The sequence below is a fragment of the Amblyomma maculatum genome, chromosome 6 (genome assembly GCF_055883805.1).
Source record: "Amblyomma maculatum isolate TAMU_Amacu chromosome 6, ASM5588380v1, whole genome shotgun sequence".
Classification (NCBI taxonomy): Eukaryota; Metazoa; Arthropoda; class Arachnida; order Ixodida; family Ixodidae; genus Amblyomma; species Amblyomma maculatum.
In genome coordinates, this window is record NC_139349.1 from 7,562,926 (window position 1) to 7,579,584 (window position 16,659).

A 16,659-nucleotide genomic window follows, 5' to 3' on the forward strand; every position below is an offset into this window, starting at 1 on the left:
TGTCTCAAGCCGGGATCCAGTGTACACAATGAGAGAGGGAGATCCACGCAGTTTGTTCATCTTCGAACGATGTCGGCGGAGCGCTGCGCCGAACCGACCGCCGCCCCTCTTTGAGCTTGTCCAGGACGCCGCGGTGCTGCGTTTGGGGACCACGCGCCGAGAAGAGAAGCCTGGCGGCCCTCTGGGCGCCCTATTTTTAGTCTCTCCTCCTTCTTCTTCTGCTACGTGTCTTGATTCTACTTTTGTTTTAATTACTTTCGTCTGCCTCGTGAGTGTTTATTACTCGGCTTTTTCCCTCAGCCAGTGCCGTTCTCTCCTTCTCCGTGCAGCGCCCTTTCCCCTGACGTTTTGCGGCACGCGAACCTTCTGTGGCCCGGCCAGCCTTAGTCGCTGCTCTGCTGACTTTGAGTTGTTCGAGTTCGTTTAGCCTCGGCGGAAGGCCAATATGGCGCCGCCGGAGGCCCCGAAAAGACTGTTTTCGGGCCTCACCCTCTGCTGCTTCTGCGCCAGGGGCGGCGAAGAGAAATTGGGGCCTCGGCTTTATTAATGCTGTCGCCTCTTGACATTGACTTCTCGGGCGACGTTGCGCGTGTGTGCCTGCACTCGAATTTTTTTTTTCCTCGCTCTCTCTTTACCCAAACTCTAGCGTGCTCACGTCTTTTCGTCGCCCTCTCCAGTTGCCCTTCTTCGACCCTCGCCCTAGCCCGACACCCCCTTCTCAGAGCTGATAGTCTGTACGGCGTCGCCCAAGTAGTCTTCTGCGCCCTTCCAGTTCTGCTGCTCAAAGGACTTGAAACCCCGTGCTGCCGACCGCGGGCTGTTTTCACTTGTTCTCCTTGCTTTATTTGTATTTTTGCTCCGAGCCTGGGAGGCTTGACGTTTTCGACGTGGTGCCGACGTCGTCGCGTTTCTTGTTTGTCTGTCTTGCATCGTTCGGAAGTCCCGGTCCTTGTTTCTCGTGGAACGTGCGTGCATGTGGTGGTTGTGAAGTGAGGACTTCGTATCTGGACTTGGTGACAACGTAGTCAAGCGCATCTGCTGATTGCCGCAGTAGCGCTTGTGATGGGATGCTGCGCCTCGGCTTTCCACTCGGGCTCCTATCTGACCCGGGAGGGCGGCGGTGAGTTGATGGGATCGGGTTGATAGCTTGGTCTGCTTAAGTGTGTGCGACGCCGGAGCTTCGCATTTCTTTTTCGGCTGTCATCTGTATATTCTTGTTTTTTGCTTCTGGTTTCTTCTGCCTCTTTTTGGTCATTTCTCGCTGAAGGGGAACAATGGTTTCATGCTCTGTTTTTTTTTATTTATTTATTTATTTTTTTCTCCCCTGTTTTTTAGGTTATACTTAGCACTAGGCGACTCACTAAGGGCAGTAATACGCCTTGTGATTTGTTTGCTGTCGGTTTCGGCACTGCGGCGGGTTAATTCAAGCCACCTTACGAAGTTGCGTTTTAACCAGTAAGCGGTTTCAGCTGGTTTCAACGAGCTCACGTTGCTTCCTTGTTTAAGGTATAGCCAACACGCAACAGCAATAATGCTTGCGTTATAACCTAGCAACATGGCTTGAAGCATCATTTACTTTTCTAGCTTTACGTAAGAGATGTGCGTGCCATCCATGTAATAGCGGCAGAATGTTGGAAACGGCACAGCCGTGCAGCAAACGCATACGGGAGTCATATTTTAGGCACGCCGACTACACTTCACTTCGTAGCAGGTGCACTATTTCTACTTCACATTGGAAGAAGGGAAAAAGGAAAGGGACCGGGGGTGCTTTTAGGGGGTTTCATTACTTACGGTTTTCTTTGCTCAGTCTTGTCTGTCCTTTCTGCTAACCAAATTAAGCAAAAAAGACGTTAGATTTGCTCACGAAATATCGATGTGTTTGCGTTCTACGAACCTTCGCAACAAGAAGATGATCACTTGGGAGTCTGGACTGAGGGCTCTTTCGGAGTGTTTGTGTTAGGCGGAAGTGAGCGATATTGCGTCCGCCTATATAGGATGAAGTTTCCACTCTCGACGTAAAGTGCACTCGCAGTTAAGGAATCGCCGCTTTGTACGCTTGGCATTAAGTATCTATATGCACGTTAGTTACTGTGTTGTAGACACAAGGTGTCACAACCACGTGTCCACGTGGTATGGCCGCGAGTTGACAGGCTGTGCTGAGAATTAGTATACTGATTAACGAGGGCCGAAGTGCATGTGCTCGAACGAGGGCCGGCAAAGAAAGCCAGCAGACAGGTGTCTCGCGTCATGACCTTAAACTTAAGTCTGCTATTGTATTAAACATGTACCCTCCTATTGTATAACAGTTTATGGCCAAAGGAACAGCCTCGGATAACTAAAAAAGGAGACATCTAACATACATACTACCTCTATAGTTAATCCTGTCATCCTCATAGCATTAATGCACCTGATATGGTAGTCTGTGGTGCTTATCTGTGCCACCACCAGACGCTCGGGTGCATTCCACGCGCTCCTCGCCAGTATATTTAGATCTTTCGCCCTTTACCGAGCTCTGGCTGTCTCTCTGTTATTATTTCTTGCTCTCTCACTGCACCATTGAAGGATTAAAAAAAAGGCCTGGCTCCTATTTTCGATTAATGTGTTACTTGCCACATAGATTTATTTCAAAGCTTGTGAAATTTTCTTTCACCGTCGCTCGAAGTGAAACTGGTTGTTGAGACCGTTTATGCAAAGAGGGGGGGGGGGGGGGGGGGGCATCGGCGATTGTTGCTTTTAGTGCGGGTAGCGCGCGGTGTATTTGCTTGCACTGGCAGCGCGCCATCGCGCATTTTGCGGGCAGCTTTTTATACTGCTCGTCGTGGACGGTAATACAATATCACATGCCTCCGTTATGTACGTTGTTTTGCTAGTAAACGGTACACAGCTAGGACAGCCATCGTCGGTCAGGTAATTCACTACACTTCAAGACAAGCTTCCAGAAAAGGGGCAATAAAAATTGCCGCGTGGCCATCAAAAATGCTGCGAATTGCAGCGGTATAGTTGTTCTCGCAACCCTGCATCGTCACAATGCTACTAACGAGTGAGGCGGTCAATCACCCCCTTCTCTGCTATACTCTGCTTTTTGGGTGGCGTCACCCTGTGACTTCAGCCTAAATTGGATGCCGAACGACGTGAAGATGGTCTTCTACTTCACTGGTGCTATATAAAACTTTGTCTGTGCAAAACAATCCGTTAGGCATTACAATATCTGAGAATATCATTATTATTATTTTTTTTTTTTACGTAACCTAGCTTTTTGTCGCCCTTGCTTCGGTTTGCCTTCCCTGGGTGTGTCCACTTTGCAGTCCCAATAAAGCGTCGCTTATCTGCTTCCTGCATTGCATGCTCCAAGTCTAATTCTTCCTCGTCATTTAAATAAACTGCATTATTTAAGCGCATTCATTTCGACCCAGCCCACACAAGGCAGAAAAAAACATATACAGTCTACTTTAACTTTCTCTGTCCGGTACAAAGAACAAGGTGAATCTGTCTTTATGTTAAAAGACGTGCTGTATGCTAAGTGTTCTATGATGGGATGTGCTTTGGCGAGGTCCCTTGTTTCTTTCAAAGCAGTTAGGCTTGCCGCACGAAAATAGCACCAAATGAAAATTGATGACAACTCGCTGGTAGGCTTTCAATTTGAGCCGTGGTCGCCACGCCGCAGTCAGGCTGCTTTAAATACAGGTCTAACGTAGCTGTCACGGTTACAACTGATCAGCGGAGAAATGGGAAACGCGTTGATTAATTTAGGGAACCTTATCGGGGGAATTCCCACTGATGGCTTTACCAGAACATCACTTGTCACGGAGAACGCTTGAAGAAGACGCTCACGTTCATGAACTACCCTTTTTCTGATTTCACAAGCCGCGAGTAGGAAGGTAATTTCTAAACAAACACTTGATGCATTTGAAAGGGCAGCCCGCCTGTGAAGGGTCGTGTATTTAGGATTAATTGATAGATACTGCAATCTCACATTTTTTATTATAGCAGGGTGGGAAAAACAGCAATACAGCAGACAATACAATAGCAAAACTGTGGCAAGTTGAAGCAAAGAAAGGAAAAGCACCCGTTTCATTAAACGTTGCAGAATGATGGAAGCAAATTATGGCAGCGAAAATTGTAAAACTTCAAGGTCACTCAGGTTATTCCAGTCAGTCACCGTTTTTTGGAAAAAATGAGTATATAACAGTTATCACGCGGCTGAAATGGAGCATGCCAGTAGCGTAACCAGTTGAGAAAGAGATATTTTCAGAGATGTTGATTTGTGTCTTTTAAATAATTGAAATAAGAACTTCAGACTGTTGAGACGATTTCTTTGACTGAAGGCAAGCATCAGCTCTTGTTAGTAAGGCAGTGACTGAAGTATTCTTAGAAGTATTATATATAAATCTTGCCCTCTCTTTCTGTACTTTTTCTACCTTATTAATGTTAAATTTTATATACGGGTCCCAAATAGTGGGATCATAATCTAAGGCAGGAAGAACTATTGATTTGTATAGGCAAGAAAACGAACAGGAGTAAGAAGCGAACGCGCCTAAGAAATAATAGCTTGAAGTTCCCCATTGTAGTTACATAGTCTGTGTTTATAGTTTGGCATTGGTAATCCATGGCCATATCATCATCATCATCATCATCATCATCATCATCATCATCACCATCATCAGCCTGACTATACCTGCTGCAGGGCGAAGGCCTCTCCCATATTTCTCCACTTAACCCGGTTCTGTGCTAGCTGCATCCACTTGACCCCCGCGAACTTCTTAACCTCATTTCCCCCTAACTTTCTGCCGCCCCCTGCTACGCTTTCCTTCTCTTGGAATCCAGTTTGTTACCCTAAGCGACCATCGGTTATCCCCTCTTCGCACTACATGTCCCGCCCATGCCCATTTCTTCTTCTTAATTTCCACTAGAATGTCGGTAACTTGAGTTATTTCTCTGACCCACTCTGCACGCTTCCTATCTCTTAATGATACCCCTACCATTTTTAGTTCCATAGCCCTCTGGGTTGTCCTCAACTTAAGTAGAACTTTCTTGGTTAGCCTCCACATTTCAGCCCCATAGGTGAGTACAGGTAAGATGCAACTGTTGTATACTTTCCTCTTGAGGGATACCGGTAAGCTGCTAGTCATAATCTGCGAGTGCTTGCCAAATGCGCTCCATCCCAATCTTATTCTTGTTATTTCCTTTTCATGATCCGGATCTGCGGTTACTACCTGTCCTAAGTAGACATAATCGCCTACTACTTCCAGTACTTCGCTACCTAATGTAAACTGCTGTTCCTTCCCGAGGCTGTTGAACATTACCTTAGGCTTCTGCATATTGATTTTCAAGCCTATCTTTCTACTTTTCCTGTCTAGGTCATCAATCACTATTTGCAGTTCATCCCCCGAGTTGCTTAGCAAGGCAATGTCATCAGCAAATCACAGATTACTGAGGTATTCTCCATCTACCCTTATCCCTAACTGCTCCCATTCCAAGTCTCTGAATACTTCCTCTAAGCAAGCTGTGGATAGTGCTGGGGAGATTGTGTCTCCTTGCCTAACACCTTGGCCATATTATTATAGCATTATGGCCATATATATGCATTCATAATACTGTTCACACTTCACACTGTACACAAATTTCCAAGGATGTGTGCGCGCGCGCGCGCGCGCGTGTGTGTGTGTGTGTGTGTGTGTGTGTGTGTGTGTGTGTGTGTGTGTGTGTGTGTGTGTGTGTGTGTGTGTGTGTGTGTGTGTGTGTGTGTGTGTGTGTGTGTGTGTGTGTGTGTGTGTGTGTGTGTGTGTGTGTGTGTGTGTGTGTGTGTGTGTGTGTGTGGTGTGTGTGTGTGTGTGTTGGAGATATGTCTTTTCAAAGTTAATTAACATTTCCTCGTATGAATTCGAGGGGTAATGTCTTGAAAACATCGCACCAAACGCGTCAATAGGTAAAGATGGGAGTTCGACCTCCATTCCGGATGTCGGATACTACCAGTACGCTGTAGTATCCGATGCAGTACACCCAGTAGATGTACATATTATTCAACATTCACCAGCTAATCGTTTATAGACCCAGTGAAGTATTTGCAGGTCTACACACCTAACACGCTATGTCCTTCATCTCTGATAGCCTCGAAAGGCAGAACTAGATAAATCAATAGGTGAAATATCTCTAAGGGCAAAGAGCGGAAGAAAGATACCCTTTCACAAGCATACAACCGTTACAGGCATGTACTTCAACAACCACCTGCTAACAATCGGTGCTAGGTTAACAGTTGCTATTTTCCTAACCCGATCTCGTTATGCTTCGCTTAAGCGTTTGCTGCAGGTTTGCGATAGCTCAATCTCGAATACTTCATACTTAACCTTAGTTTGAACCGAGCTCTGGGTGCTATATTTTTTTTTTTAACCTCGCGCAACAAGCCTTTCGAAAAGATTAAATGAAGCGCTACCAAGGCGCAGGCAAATTAAACGATAGGTATAGTACTCTTTAGTGCCAGGTTTGCGCCGTGTAGCAAGCGATGTGATGTCTGCGAAGAGGTTTGACCTTCTCTTCGAGCTTCTGAAAATGTTTTGTGTATTCGTGTACAGCAGATGCACATGAGGGCAACGGGCTATACATTTGTTCTTCAGCAATCTTGTTCATTTTTGGGAATGTTAAAACCTTATAGAAATGATAATAAAAGTTCGTGGCGCGCCGATAGTGTGCGTAAGGAGTAAGCCTGGACTCAAGAGAATCATGAAACAGATTCATTACCTGTGACTTTGACTGGCAAATATTCTGATATAACAAGCGATAATGGAGACGTAATGGGGTGCAGCGCATCGTAATTAAAGAAAGATCGAGTAATTTCAATAATTTATTCACATGTTGTAAGCCCATGGAAGCGTAAATAGCAGCAGAAACATGGATAGAAATTACGTAACCTGTAGTAACTTCAGAAGGTATAGGTGAAACAGAGCCTGGAAAGGCAGAGATAATTATATAAAGAGGCGAGAGCGGAAGAAAGGTACCCTTCTGCAGTTTACCCTATAGGCTTGACCTTAAGGGGTTGATAACAAAAGAGATAAGAGCTGGTGGCAAACAAAGACAATAAAACTAGACGAGTGTTTGAATGCGTACTGGGATAAAAGAGGAAATGGTTTCTAGGTAACTGTAGACGTATCCGGTAAAACGAAACAAGAGGCCAGGAAGAGAAATATGGAGTAGAACTATAGACAAATAAGTTAAGAGTGTGAGCTGTAAACTGCCAAAGGTGCTGGCCGTGTGTAGGCTTATACCGGGAAAATCAAAGGCCGCACGGCAGGAGTATAAACCGCTTTCTTTACTATCTCCGCGGTAGCCGTTTCAGTTCAGTTCAGTTCAGTCGTTCAGTCGTGTCCGACTCTTCGTGACCCTATGGACCATGTCATGCCACGCTTTCCGGTCTCTCACTATCTTCCTAACATCACATAACTTCATCTGCAGTGCCTCGAGGACGCCATCTAACCATCGCGTTCGCTGCCTACCCCTTCTCCGGCGACCCTCAACCTTTCCCAACATCAAATCTTTCTCCAGCGACTCCTCTCTTCTCATCAGATGACCAAAGTAGCTGAGCTTTAACTTCAGAATTTGACCCTCCAATGAGCAGTCAGGGTTTATGGCCGACAATATCGACTGATATGATCTTCTGGCAGTCCAAGGAACTCTCAAGAGTCTTCGCCAGCACCACAATTCAAACGCGTCAATTCTTCGGCGGTCAGCCTTTTTCACAGTCCAACTCTCGCATCCATACATCACAACTGGAAAGACCATAGCACGAGTTATACGGATCTTGGTTAGCAGACTAATGTCTCTGCTCTTTACTAGGCGGTCAAGGCTAACCATTGCTCTCTTTCCCAGAAGCAGGCGTCTCCTAATTTCATGGCTGCAGTCTCCTTCTGAGGTAATCTTGGAGCCCAAAAAGAGAAAATCTGTCACAGCTTCCACTTCTTGTCCATTGATGCTCCAGGACTTGATAGGGCAAGACGCCATGATCTTTGTCTTTTTAATGTTCAGTTTAAGCCCAAACTTCCCACTCTCTTCTTGTACGCGCATCAGAAGTCTCTTGAGTTCCACTTCACTTTCTGCCATTAAAGTGGTATCATCCGCATATCTAAGGTTGTTGATACGTTTTCCAGCAATCTTCACTTCAGCTGAAGACTCGTCCAGACCGGCCTTCCTCATGATGCACTCTGCATATAGGTTAAATAGGCAGGGCGACAGTATGCAGCCTTGCCTCACTCCTTTCTCAAACGGAAACCAATCAGTAAGACCATGCCCAGTTCTGACTGTGGCCTCTTGTCCTTCATACAGGTTCCTGAGGAGACAGATGAGGTGAATTGGAACTCCCATCTCTTGGAGAGCTTGCCACAATCTGCTGTGATCTACGCAGTCAAACGCTTTCACATAATCAATAAAGCAGAAGTAGATGGATTTCTGGAACTCTCTTGCTTTTTCCATGATCCAGCGAAGGTTGGCAATTTGGTCTCTAGTTCCTCTGCCCTGCGAAACCCAGTTTGCACGTCCGGAAGCTCCCGATCCACATACTGCTGCAGCCTACCTTGGAGGATTTTCAACATCACCTTGCTAGCATGCGAAATAAGCGCGATCGTGCGGTAGTTGGAACAATCTTTGGCACTGCCTTTCTTTGGAATGGGGATGTAAACTGACCTCCTCCAATCCTGTGGCCACTGCAGGGTTGTCCAAATCTTCTGACATAATGTATGCAGAATGTTAACGGCGTCATGGTTGAGGTTTTGAAGCAACTCAGCTGGAATGCCATCAATTCCGCTAGCTTTGTTCTTAGCAAGGCTGGCTAAGGCCCATTCAACTTCACTCTTCAGGATGCCCGGCTCGAGATCAGTAATCACAACCGTCTTATGTTGGGTTTGCACATTCGGGTCCTTCTTGTACAGTTCTTCTGTGTATTCCTGCCACCTCTTCTTTATCTCTGCGGCTTCAGTGAGGTCCTTGCCTCGTTTGTCCTTTATCACGCCCAGCTTAGCACAGAAGCTTCCTTTGATATCTTTGATTGTCTTATACAGAGCTCTTGTGTTCCTTAATTGGCTGTTGTCCTCAACTGCTTGGCACTGTATGTTAGGAAGGCATTCTTATCTCTCCTTGCTATTTTCTGAAAATCCGCATTGAGAACCTTGTATCTTTCTCTTTCCCCCATAACTTTTGCCACAGCTATTTGCAAAGCCTCTTCAGATAACCAGTTTGCTTTCTTGCATTTCTTTTGCTTTGGAACTACCTTAGTAGCAACTTCTTGTATTATATCACGATCAGTCCACATCTCTTCGGGCTCTCTGTCTTCTAGATCTAATTCTTGAAATCGATTCCTCACTTCCACAGCATATTCTAATGGAATTTGATCCAGATCATACCTGAAAGGCCTTCTGGTTTTCTGCGTTTTCCTCAATCGAAGCTTAATTTTGGCAACAAGAAGCTGATGATCGGTGCCACAATCGGTCCCAGGCCTTGTTTTTACTGCTTGTATAGCGCTTCTCCATCTCTGCTGGCAAAGAATATAATCGATCTGATTCCTGTACAGACCGTCCGGTGAAGTCCATGTGTACAGGCGCCTCTTGTTCTGTTGAAAATGAGTATTCGCTATGGTCAGGTTGTTTTCTTGACAAAACTCTACTAGCCTCTGCCCAGCTTCATTTGGCTCGCCAAGACCGAACTTGCCTATAATTCCGGATATTTCTTCACTCCCGACCTTAGCATTCCAGTCTCCCATGAGAAAAACGACGTCTGATGATGGGGTGCGGTCTAAAAGGCATTGTAGGTCCGCATAAAATCTCTCAACGTCAGCTTCTTCAGCAGTAGTGGTCGGTGCATAGACTTGGATAACTGTTATGTTGAAAGGGTGACCTTGGATCCGAAGTGAAATCATTCGGTCGTTTTTGGGGTTGTACCCTAGCACTGCTTTGCCCATTCTTCTGTTTACTATGAGAGCGACCCCATTCCTTCTCTTGGATTTGTGCCCACAATAAAAGACATAATGGTCGCCGGAGTTAAATTCTCCCGTTCCGGTCCACTTGAGCTCACTGGTACCCAAGATATCAATGTTCAATCTGTCCATTTCTCGCTTGACGACATCCAGTTTACCTTGCGTCATAGATCTTACATTCCATGTTGCTATGTGATATATCTCCTTGCAACATCGGACTTTCCGGTCGCTTCCCGACACATCCCCAACTGAGCTTCCTTTTGGCTTTAGCCCAGCCGCTTCATTCGTCTTGGAGCTACTAGGAATCGCCCTTTGTTCATCCCCAGTAACATGTGGGACGCCTTCCAACCTGGGGGGCTCATCTTCCGGCGCTATATCATTAATGGTATTGTGACTGTCCATAGGGTTTTCTTGGCAGGAAATACTGGAGTGGGTTGTAATTACCTTCTCCAGTGAATCACATTTTGTCAGAACTCTCTGCCGTGACCTGTCTATCTTGGGTGGCCCTACACAGCAGAGCTCACGACTTCATCGAGTTTCGCAAGCCCCTCCGCCACGACAAGGCAGTGATCCATGAAGGGGGGTAGCCGTTTACTCCGTCTAAATTGCGATAAACGTTAAATGCCCTGTTCACGCCCATTTCGGCTGGGGATAGAATAGCCTGTGCACTCCCACTACGCACAAATGAAGAATTCTGCACTGTTCAATTGTTTAACGTACCACACGTGCGATCTCTTTTTGTGTACATCTGATCTTTGATTCTGCTGACTGCTCATGGTATTTTATACGGACGTCCTTTTGCAATTCGCCACTGTCGAAACGTTGTCAAAGGCACAATGAGCTACTGATCCGCCGCGGTGATTGCGCTGCAGATGAGGCGAGCGCAGTGACGCAATTCATTCAGACATTGGGACAGCCTTTTTTTTTTTTTTTTTTTAACAAATTCTAGTATGCCCACTTCGTTTTTGTAGCGATCCGCGTGACCAGCACAACACACGTGTCGAAAAAGTAAAGCAGTCGGGGTGATGGCGCCTTCCAACTGAGGCCAAGGTTCCTGCCATTAGTTATAGTGCCTAGAATACTCTAGGCGCTATAGTTTAGTGTAATGCTATGAGGGCGCCACCTTCGGTGCGTTGCCGGCGCTGATCACGTAGGTCACTATTTATCCACACAAAAGCAGTGCGCTCTTTCCGGCGAAGAAATATTGGCTGGAACGGAGAATTACGGCTGGCATGCATGAGCTGTCCCATATATAGGAGGCGCCACGCCACGCCTTCCTTTCCTGCAGCGAATTTCATGTTTCCGTCTATTCTATAAGGTGAGATAGAATGAAGAATATGTTTTTTTTTTTTTTTTTCTGGAACTCGCTTTGGAGGGCTATATCTTCCCTTAAGTATATTACTGCTGGGCCTTACTCGAGTTAGCCAGATCTGGATAAATTAGTACGCCAAACTGTTGAAAAACGGACGGCAATATGGAAAAACCGTGTACTCTATCGAGAGCTACTGTATAGTTCCTTAATTATTATTTTACCTCCAAGGCAGACAATTTGGACTGCACGGCAAACTACTTTGGCATTCTTGGCGAGATGTCCAGTTATAGAGCGCTCAATCTGGGATTTTTTTCTCTATATCGCTAATCGGATGATCTAGCTGTATATAATGAAAGCAAAAATGTGCAGGTACATAAAAGTGATGGGCGCCTCTTGGTGATTCAGACAGCGCGGATGGAACTCTTCAGCCTACCGAAAAAGCTATGAGAAGGCTATGAGATATCAATAACCTGATACGGGGTTCTCATACTAAACTCATACCACACTCGTACAAATCTCATATCTTATACAAATTTCAATCAACGTATGAGAAATATATAAGATGCATGACATCTGAGATTGTATGAGAAAATCTGTGTCAGGTTATTGTGACGCATAGATTTTTTTCACTAAGGAATTGCGTGGTTGTGACGAAGCTAGAGCACGAAAGTAGACAGCAAGGCGTTCCAGTCGTCGCATGCTACAATGTTGTCGTGCCGTTTCCTGCATGAAGGGTGTGTCGCACTCCTACGCATCGAGTGGCGTTTCCGAAAACAGCGCTCGCCGTTTTTATTTTAAAACCGCGAAATGCTCATACAACTAAAGATATATCTTCCAGCGACGTTCGTGCAGTTTCTCTGGGAAATAGCCTGCCATCGATAATATAGCCGCTCACTACATGCATGGCTCGAAATGGGGATCGAATCGTCCGCAGACCTCAAATTCAGGAAAGACAGTCTATGCCACTTGGCGTTAACATTATGTACTCGAAGCTGTTAATAGATATTTAGCATACTGGGGACGTGTTAATGTAGACGTATACACTGGTCTGCCGCACGTGCAGCGACAGAGGTGCGGTATATGCGTGACCTGCTTGCGTAGGAAGCGCATACGTAGGAGGCGTCCGTACGTCTCCGTATGCTAAATATATCTAATGGAGAGATTTAGAGAGGTAGCGGTGCGGAATTGGCGAATGAAAGCATGTGCCTTTTTTTCTTCATGAAGTCAGAGTGATAAAAGGAACACTAATGCCCCGTAGGCGTACCGATCGCAAACAGACTTTTTTACGGGATATATGCCTTAGTTCATAAAGAACGGAAGTTCTACCGTGGCACAGAGAGGCTGTGTTAACCACGAGACAGCCATAAATTTCACTTCGCTCTCGGATTCAACGCTGTAGCTCTCAATGCGGATATGGTGGAAAGCGTTATTGGCTCGCTACGGCTCCGGCAGTCTTTGTCCAGTGATGTTGGAGGCTGTCTCGAATAGTGGCACTCTCAAGTTGGCTCGTTTTTTCCTCTTCCCGTCATCCCCAGCGTCCCTGTTTGTTGTTTAATTTTATTTTGTTTGTGCACCGTACAGCTTTCGGGAATTGAACGGCGGCGCAACACGGAAACAGACACAGACAAGAAGGGGACACCACATGCGCACACTACCAACTATTTATTAAACGGAAAGGTGGCATATTTATACGTCCATCTCAAGCATCACACTCATCGCCACAGTCCGCTCCAAACCCAACACGTGAACTCCGAGCAGCACCAACAGGAAATCAGACAAGATATTTCTAACCTCAGTAGATAAACTATCAAAAAAAAAAAATAATAATAAATAAAGGAAGGCAGGCCATATCTCATAGCAAATGCAGTCTGGACCGAAAACAGCAGAGTAAGACATTAGAAGCGACCAGCCCGAACCCTAACAAATAAAAAGTAAAACGATAAAACAATCGTAGCAAAAGCAGAGTCAAAACAGTTAAGCAAAAGCAGTCAGAACCCTAAGCCAACAACAAAAGATGATCGTAGCACAAGCAGAGTCAAAAAAAAAAAAAAAAAAAAAAAAAAATGAAGCAACAGCAGTAAAAGAAACTAGGCCCAACAACAACAACAGACGATCATAGCAAAGGCCGAGTCAAACAAAGGAAGCAAAAGCAGTCAAAAACCTAAACCAACACCAACATTTGTAGCTCAAGGAGAGTTAAAGAAATGAAGCAAAAGCAGTCAAACACAATCGTATACCAAAGGCATAGTCAAAAAAGGGGGGGCAAAAACAGTCAGGAACCTAAAAGCAACTAAAAACGATCGTAGCAAAAGCAGAGTCAAAACAAAAGAAAACAAACAGCGGTCAAACCTAAAACAACAGCAACAAAAAGCACTGGTAGCAAATGCAGAATCAAACGGGCGACGAAATTAACAACCCGCCTAACTAAACATCACAAGGCCGTTGAAAATTCCGGGCTTAAAGTCGCACAATGCAAACCGTCACAAAAAATTATCAAGGAATGAAACTTCATTTCTACGAAGGGATACAGACGAGTCGCTAACGCAAATGCTACCCTTCTTTTTGATCATGAAGGCTTCAAGAATTTCCCGTGCCACCTGATCGCGACTCCTGCCCAGAATCCTTATACCGTTAAGCATTGCTCACAGTTGCAATCTTTGCAATGGGTAGGCAAATGTAACCCGCCTCCGTTTTCTAACGATTCTCATGCTCCCGTGCTCTGTCGTTAATACAGCGACCCGTCTGGCCTATATAGACCCCTCCACACGTCAGTGGGATTTCGTAGACCACTCCGACGGCACAGGAACAGTACTGCTTGCCGTGCCTCTTTTCGCACAGGGGTTTCTTCTTCTGCCCGATTTTCGAGCACAAACCGCTCAGCTTTTTGGGCGCGGAGAAAACGACAGGTACGTCGTACCGGCCGGCGACTTTCTTCAAGTTATGTGCCACTCGGTGAATATAGGGGACCACTTGTGGTCGCCTTGATCCCGGCTTAGCATGGGATTTCTTCTTCTTCCCTTTTATTTTTTGTAGGAGGGTCTCCGCTACGCTGCAAACAACAGAACACGGGAAACCAGCCATTCGAAGTCTTTCGATCTGATTATTGAAACTAGCCTCAGCCATGTGAGCACAAGACTTAAGTAGTGCGGACTCTAGGCAAAGCGAAGCGATCGCCCTTTTCACAGTCTTAGAGTGTGCTGATTCGTACGGAAGCAGTTCCTTTTTGGCACGGGGAGAATACATCCAACACACCCGCCCTTGAAGAACTTTGACATTGATATCTAAAAATTGCAAGCTGTCCTTAACTGGTAGTTCATGAGTAAATGCCAGCCCTTTCCCTTGTTGTCTGAAAACAGATAAGATACTTTCCACTTTGCTGGGGAGCGTCAGTGCAGTGTTAGTTCTTTTAAGAATTACCAGGTAGTCATCAACGTATCTAAAAATTCGCAGGACTAGGTCATTGTCAAGGGAAGAAGCTAAAGCACGGTCAATAGATGATAAAAATATATTACACAGGGCAGGGGCAACACAGGAACCTATGCAAATGCCTTTTTTCTGCAAGTACATTTCTGTGTCAAAGGAAACAAACGTAGACCTGAGGTAAAATTCAAGGAGTGATAAAAAATTGTCCACACTTAGTCCAGCTGAGTTTTGAAATGTTATAACGCCATGAGATTCTTTTGTTGTTGGCTTAGGGTTCTGACTGCTTTTGCTTAACTGTTTTGACTCTGCTTTTGCTACGATTGTTTTATCGTTTTACTTTTTATTTGTTAGGGTTCGGGCTGGTCGCTTCTAATGTCTTACTCTGCTGTTTTCGGTCCAGACTGCATTTGCTATGAGATATGGCCTGCCTTCCTTTATTTATTATTTTTTTTTTTGATAGTTTATCTACTGAGGTTAGAAATATCTTGTCTGATTTCCTGTTGGTGCTGCTCGGAGTTCACGTGTTGGGTTTGGAGCGGACTGTGGCGATGAGTGTGATGCTTGAGATGGACGTATAAATATGCCACCTTTCCGTTTAATAAATAGTTGGTAGTGTGCGCATGTGGTGTCCCCTTCTTGTCTGTGTCTGTTTCCGTGTTGCGCCGCCGTTCAATTCCATCATGCACCAACTCGCCCCCCAGGCAGTTATTCTGACGTACAGCTTTCACACAGCTTTGATTTTTTTTTTTAATTTTCAACATTATTAATTGTGGCAGGTGTAGACAAATGCGAGCTATTTTGTCGTTTTGTTGCTCAGTTTCCTGACCAAAAGCAACAAAGTGTGATCACTTTAGATGCGAGAAATGATAATTGTAGATACCAATGTGCATTGCTGTCAGCAGTGGTAAATGGCAACGGCAACATCATCTGATAACACATATTCGACACTGCAGCCACCGCACCTCTTGAGCCGGTTGCACGACCCTGTGTGCGTTAACGTTTGCGCCGCACGATTATTTCCTTTGGAACAGGCAGGCAACGCTTTATTTTAATTGTTTCTCTTCTTGTTGCGCCTTGTTCACGACATGCCGTTCGTGATTGCCGTTGCAGGTCCGCCGAATGTCCCCGCCGACGCCGACGGAGCTTCCCCGGAAACGCAGCCCCGACCCGAAGTTCCAGCACCTGCGGTGAGAAACTGTACACAGAGCTATGCGATTGCGCGATTTGGAAACTGAAAATTCGCAGCGGCGTGCTCTGAACTGTTTTCCCCGAGGAACCAGACCAGGGACTCCGGAACGTTTTCTTTTTTAGTGGGGGGGGGGGGGGGGGGGGGGGGGGGGGGGGGGGCAAATTTTGTCAGGTCTTAAGTGTTATTTTTCAGGTAATTCTGATTTTATTTTTATTTTTTTTGTTTTATTTTTATTTTGTTAGTTTATCTTAATTTTTAATTAAATTTAGCCCCAAATTTACACTTTGTAAATTAGTTTCATGCGATTTGAAAGCATGTTTTACCCTAAAGAAGAACGAGGACATGAATTGTTCGCAAATACAGCCTTCTAAAACACTATCGCACTTCATACTTTCAAAATACTCGTTACTATACTCACTCAAAATTACCAACATGATTCAAGTTCAAGCAATCGAAAAGTTGGTTTAAGAGAATACATGACTTTAGGGAGCCAACATAAGGTTGTTTAAGGGTCCCAACAACTTGCCTTCAAATTCTTTGCGAGAAGAAATTGGGTTGTTGGCTCAAGGGTGCCCTATTCTTGCTATCTGTCAATTTTCAAGCCAGCGAACGAAACTCGGGAAAAGAAATGAAAAAAGAGCCTTAATTGGTATGAAATATATTAAAAAAGAACCTTAGTTCAAAGAAGTATGCGCGCGAACAATATACACTTCAGTTAAGGAAGTTCGCGCACGGCCTGTTTCAATCCCCTGGGGGTTCTTGCTCATCAACTGTGGTCAG

General features: G+C 45.3%; 1 protein-coding gene across 1 annotated transcript in view; it reads left to right on the forward strand.

The window, feature by feature from the left end:
* The window catches only part of LOC146185005 (uncharacterized), an 80,177-nt gene that overhangs the window by 54,975 nt on the left and 8,543 nt on the right, over window positions 1-16,659 (forward strand). Inside the window, exon 2 of the mRNA XM_084605957.1 lies at window positions 15,801-15,877. Coding sequence (XP_084462083.1) covers window positions 15,801-15,877 — 77 coding nt within the window. The remainder of the gene's footprint in view (window positions 1-15,800; window positions 15,878-16,659) is intronic.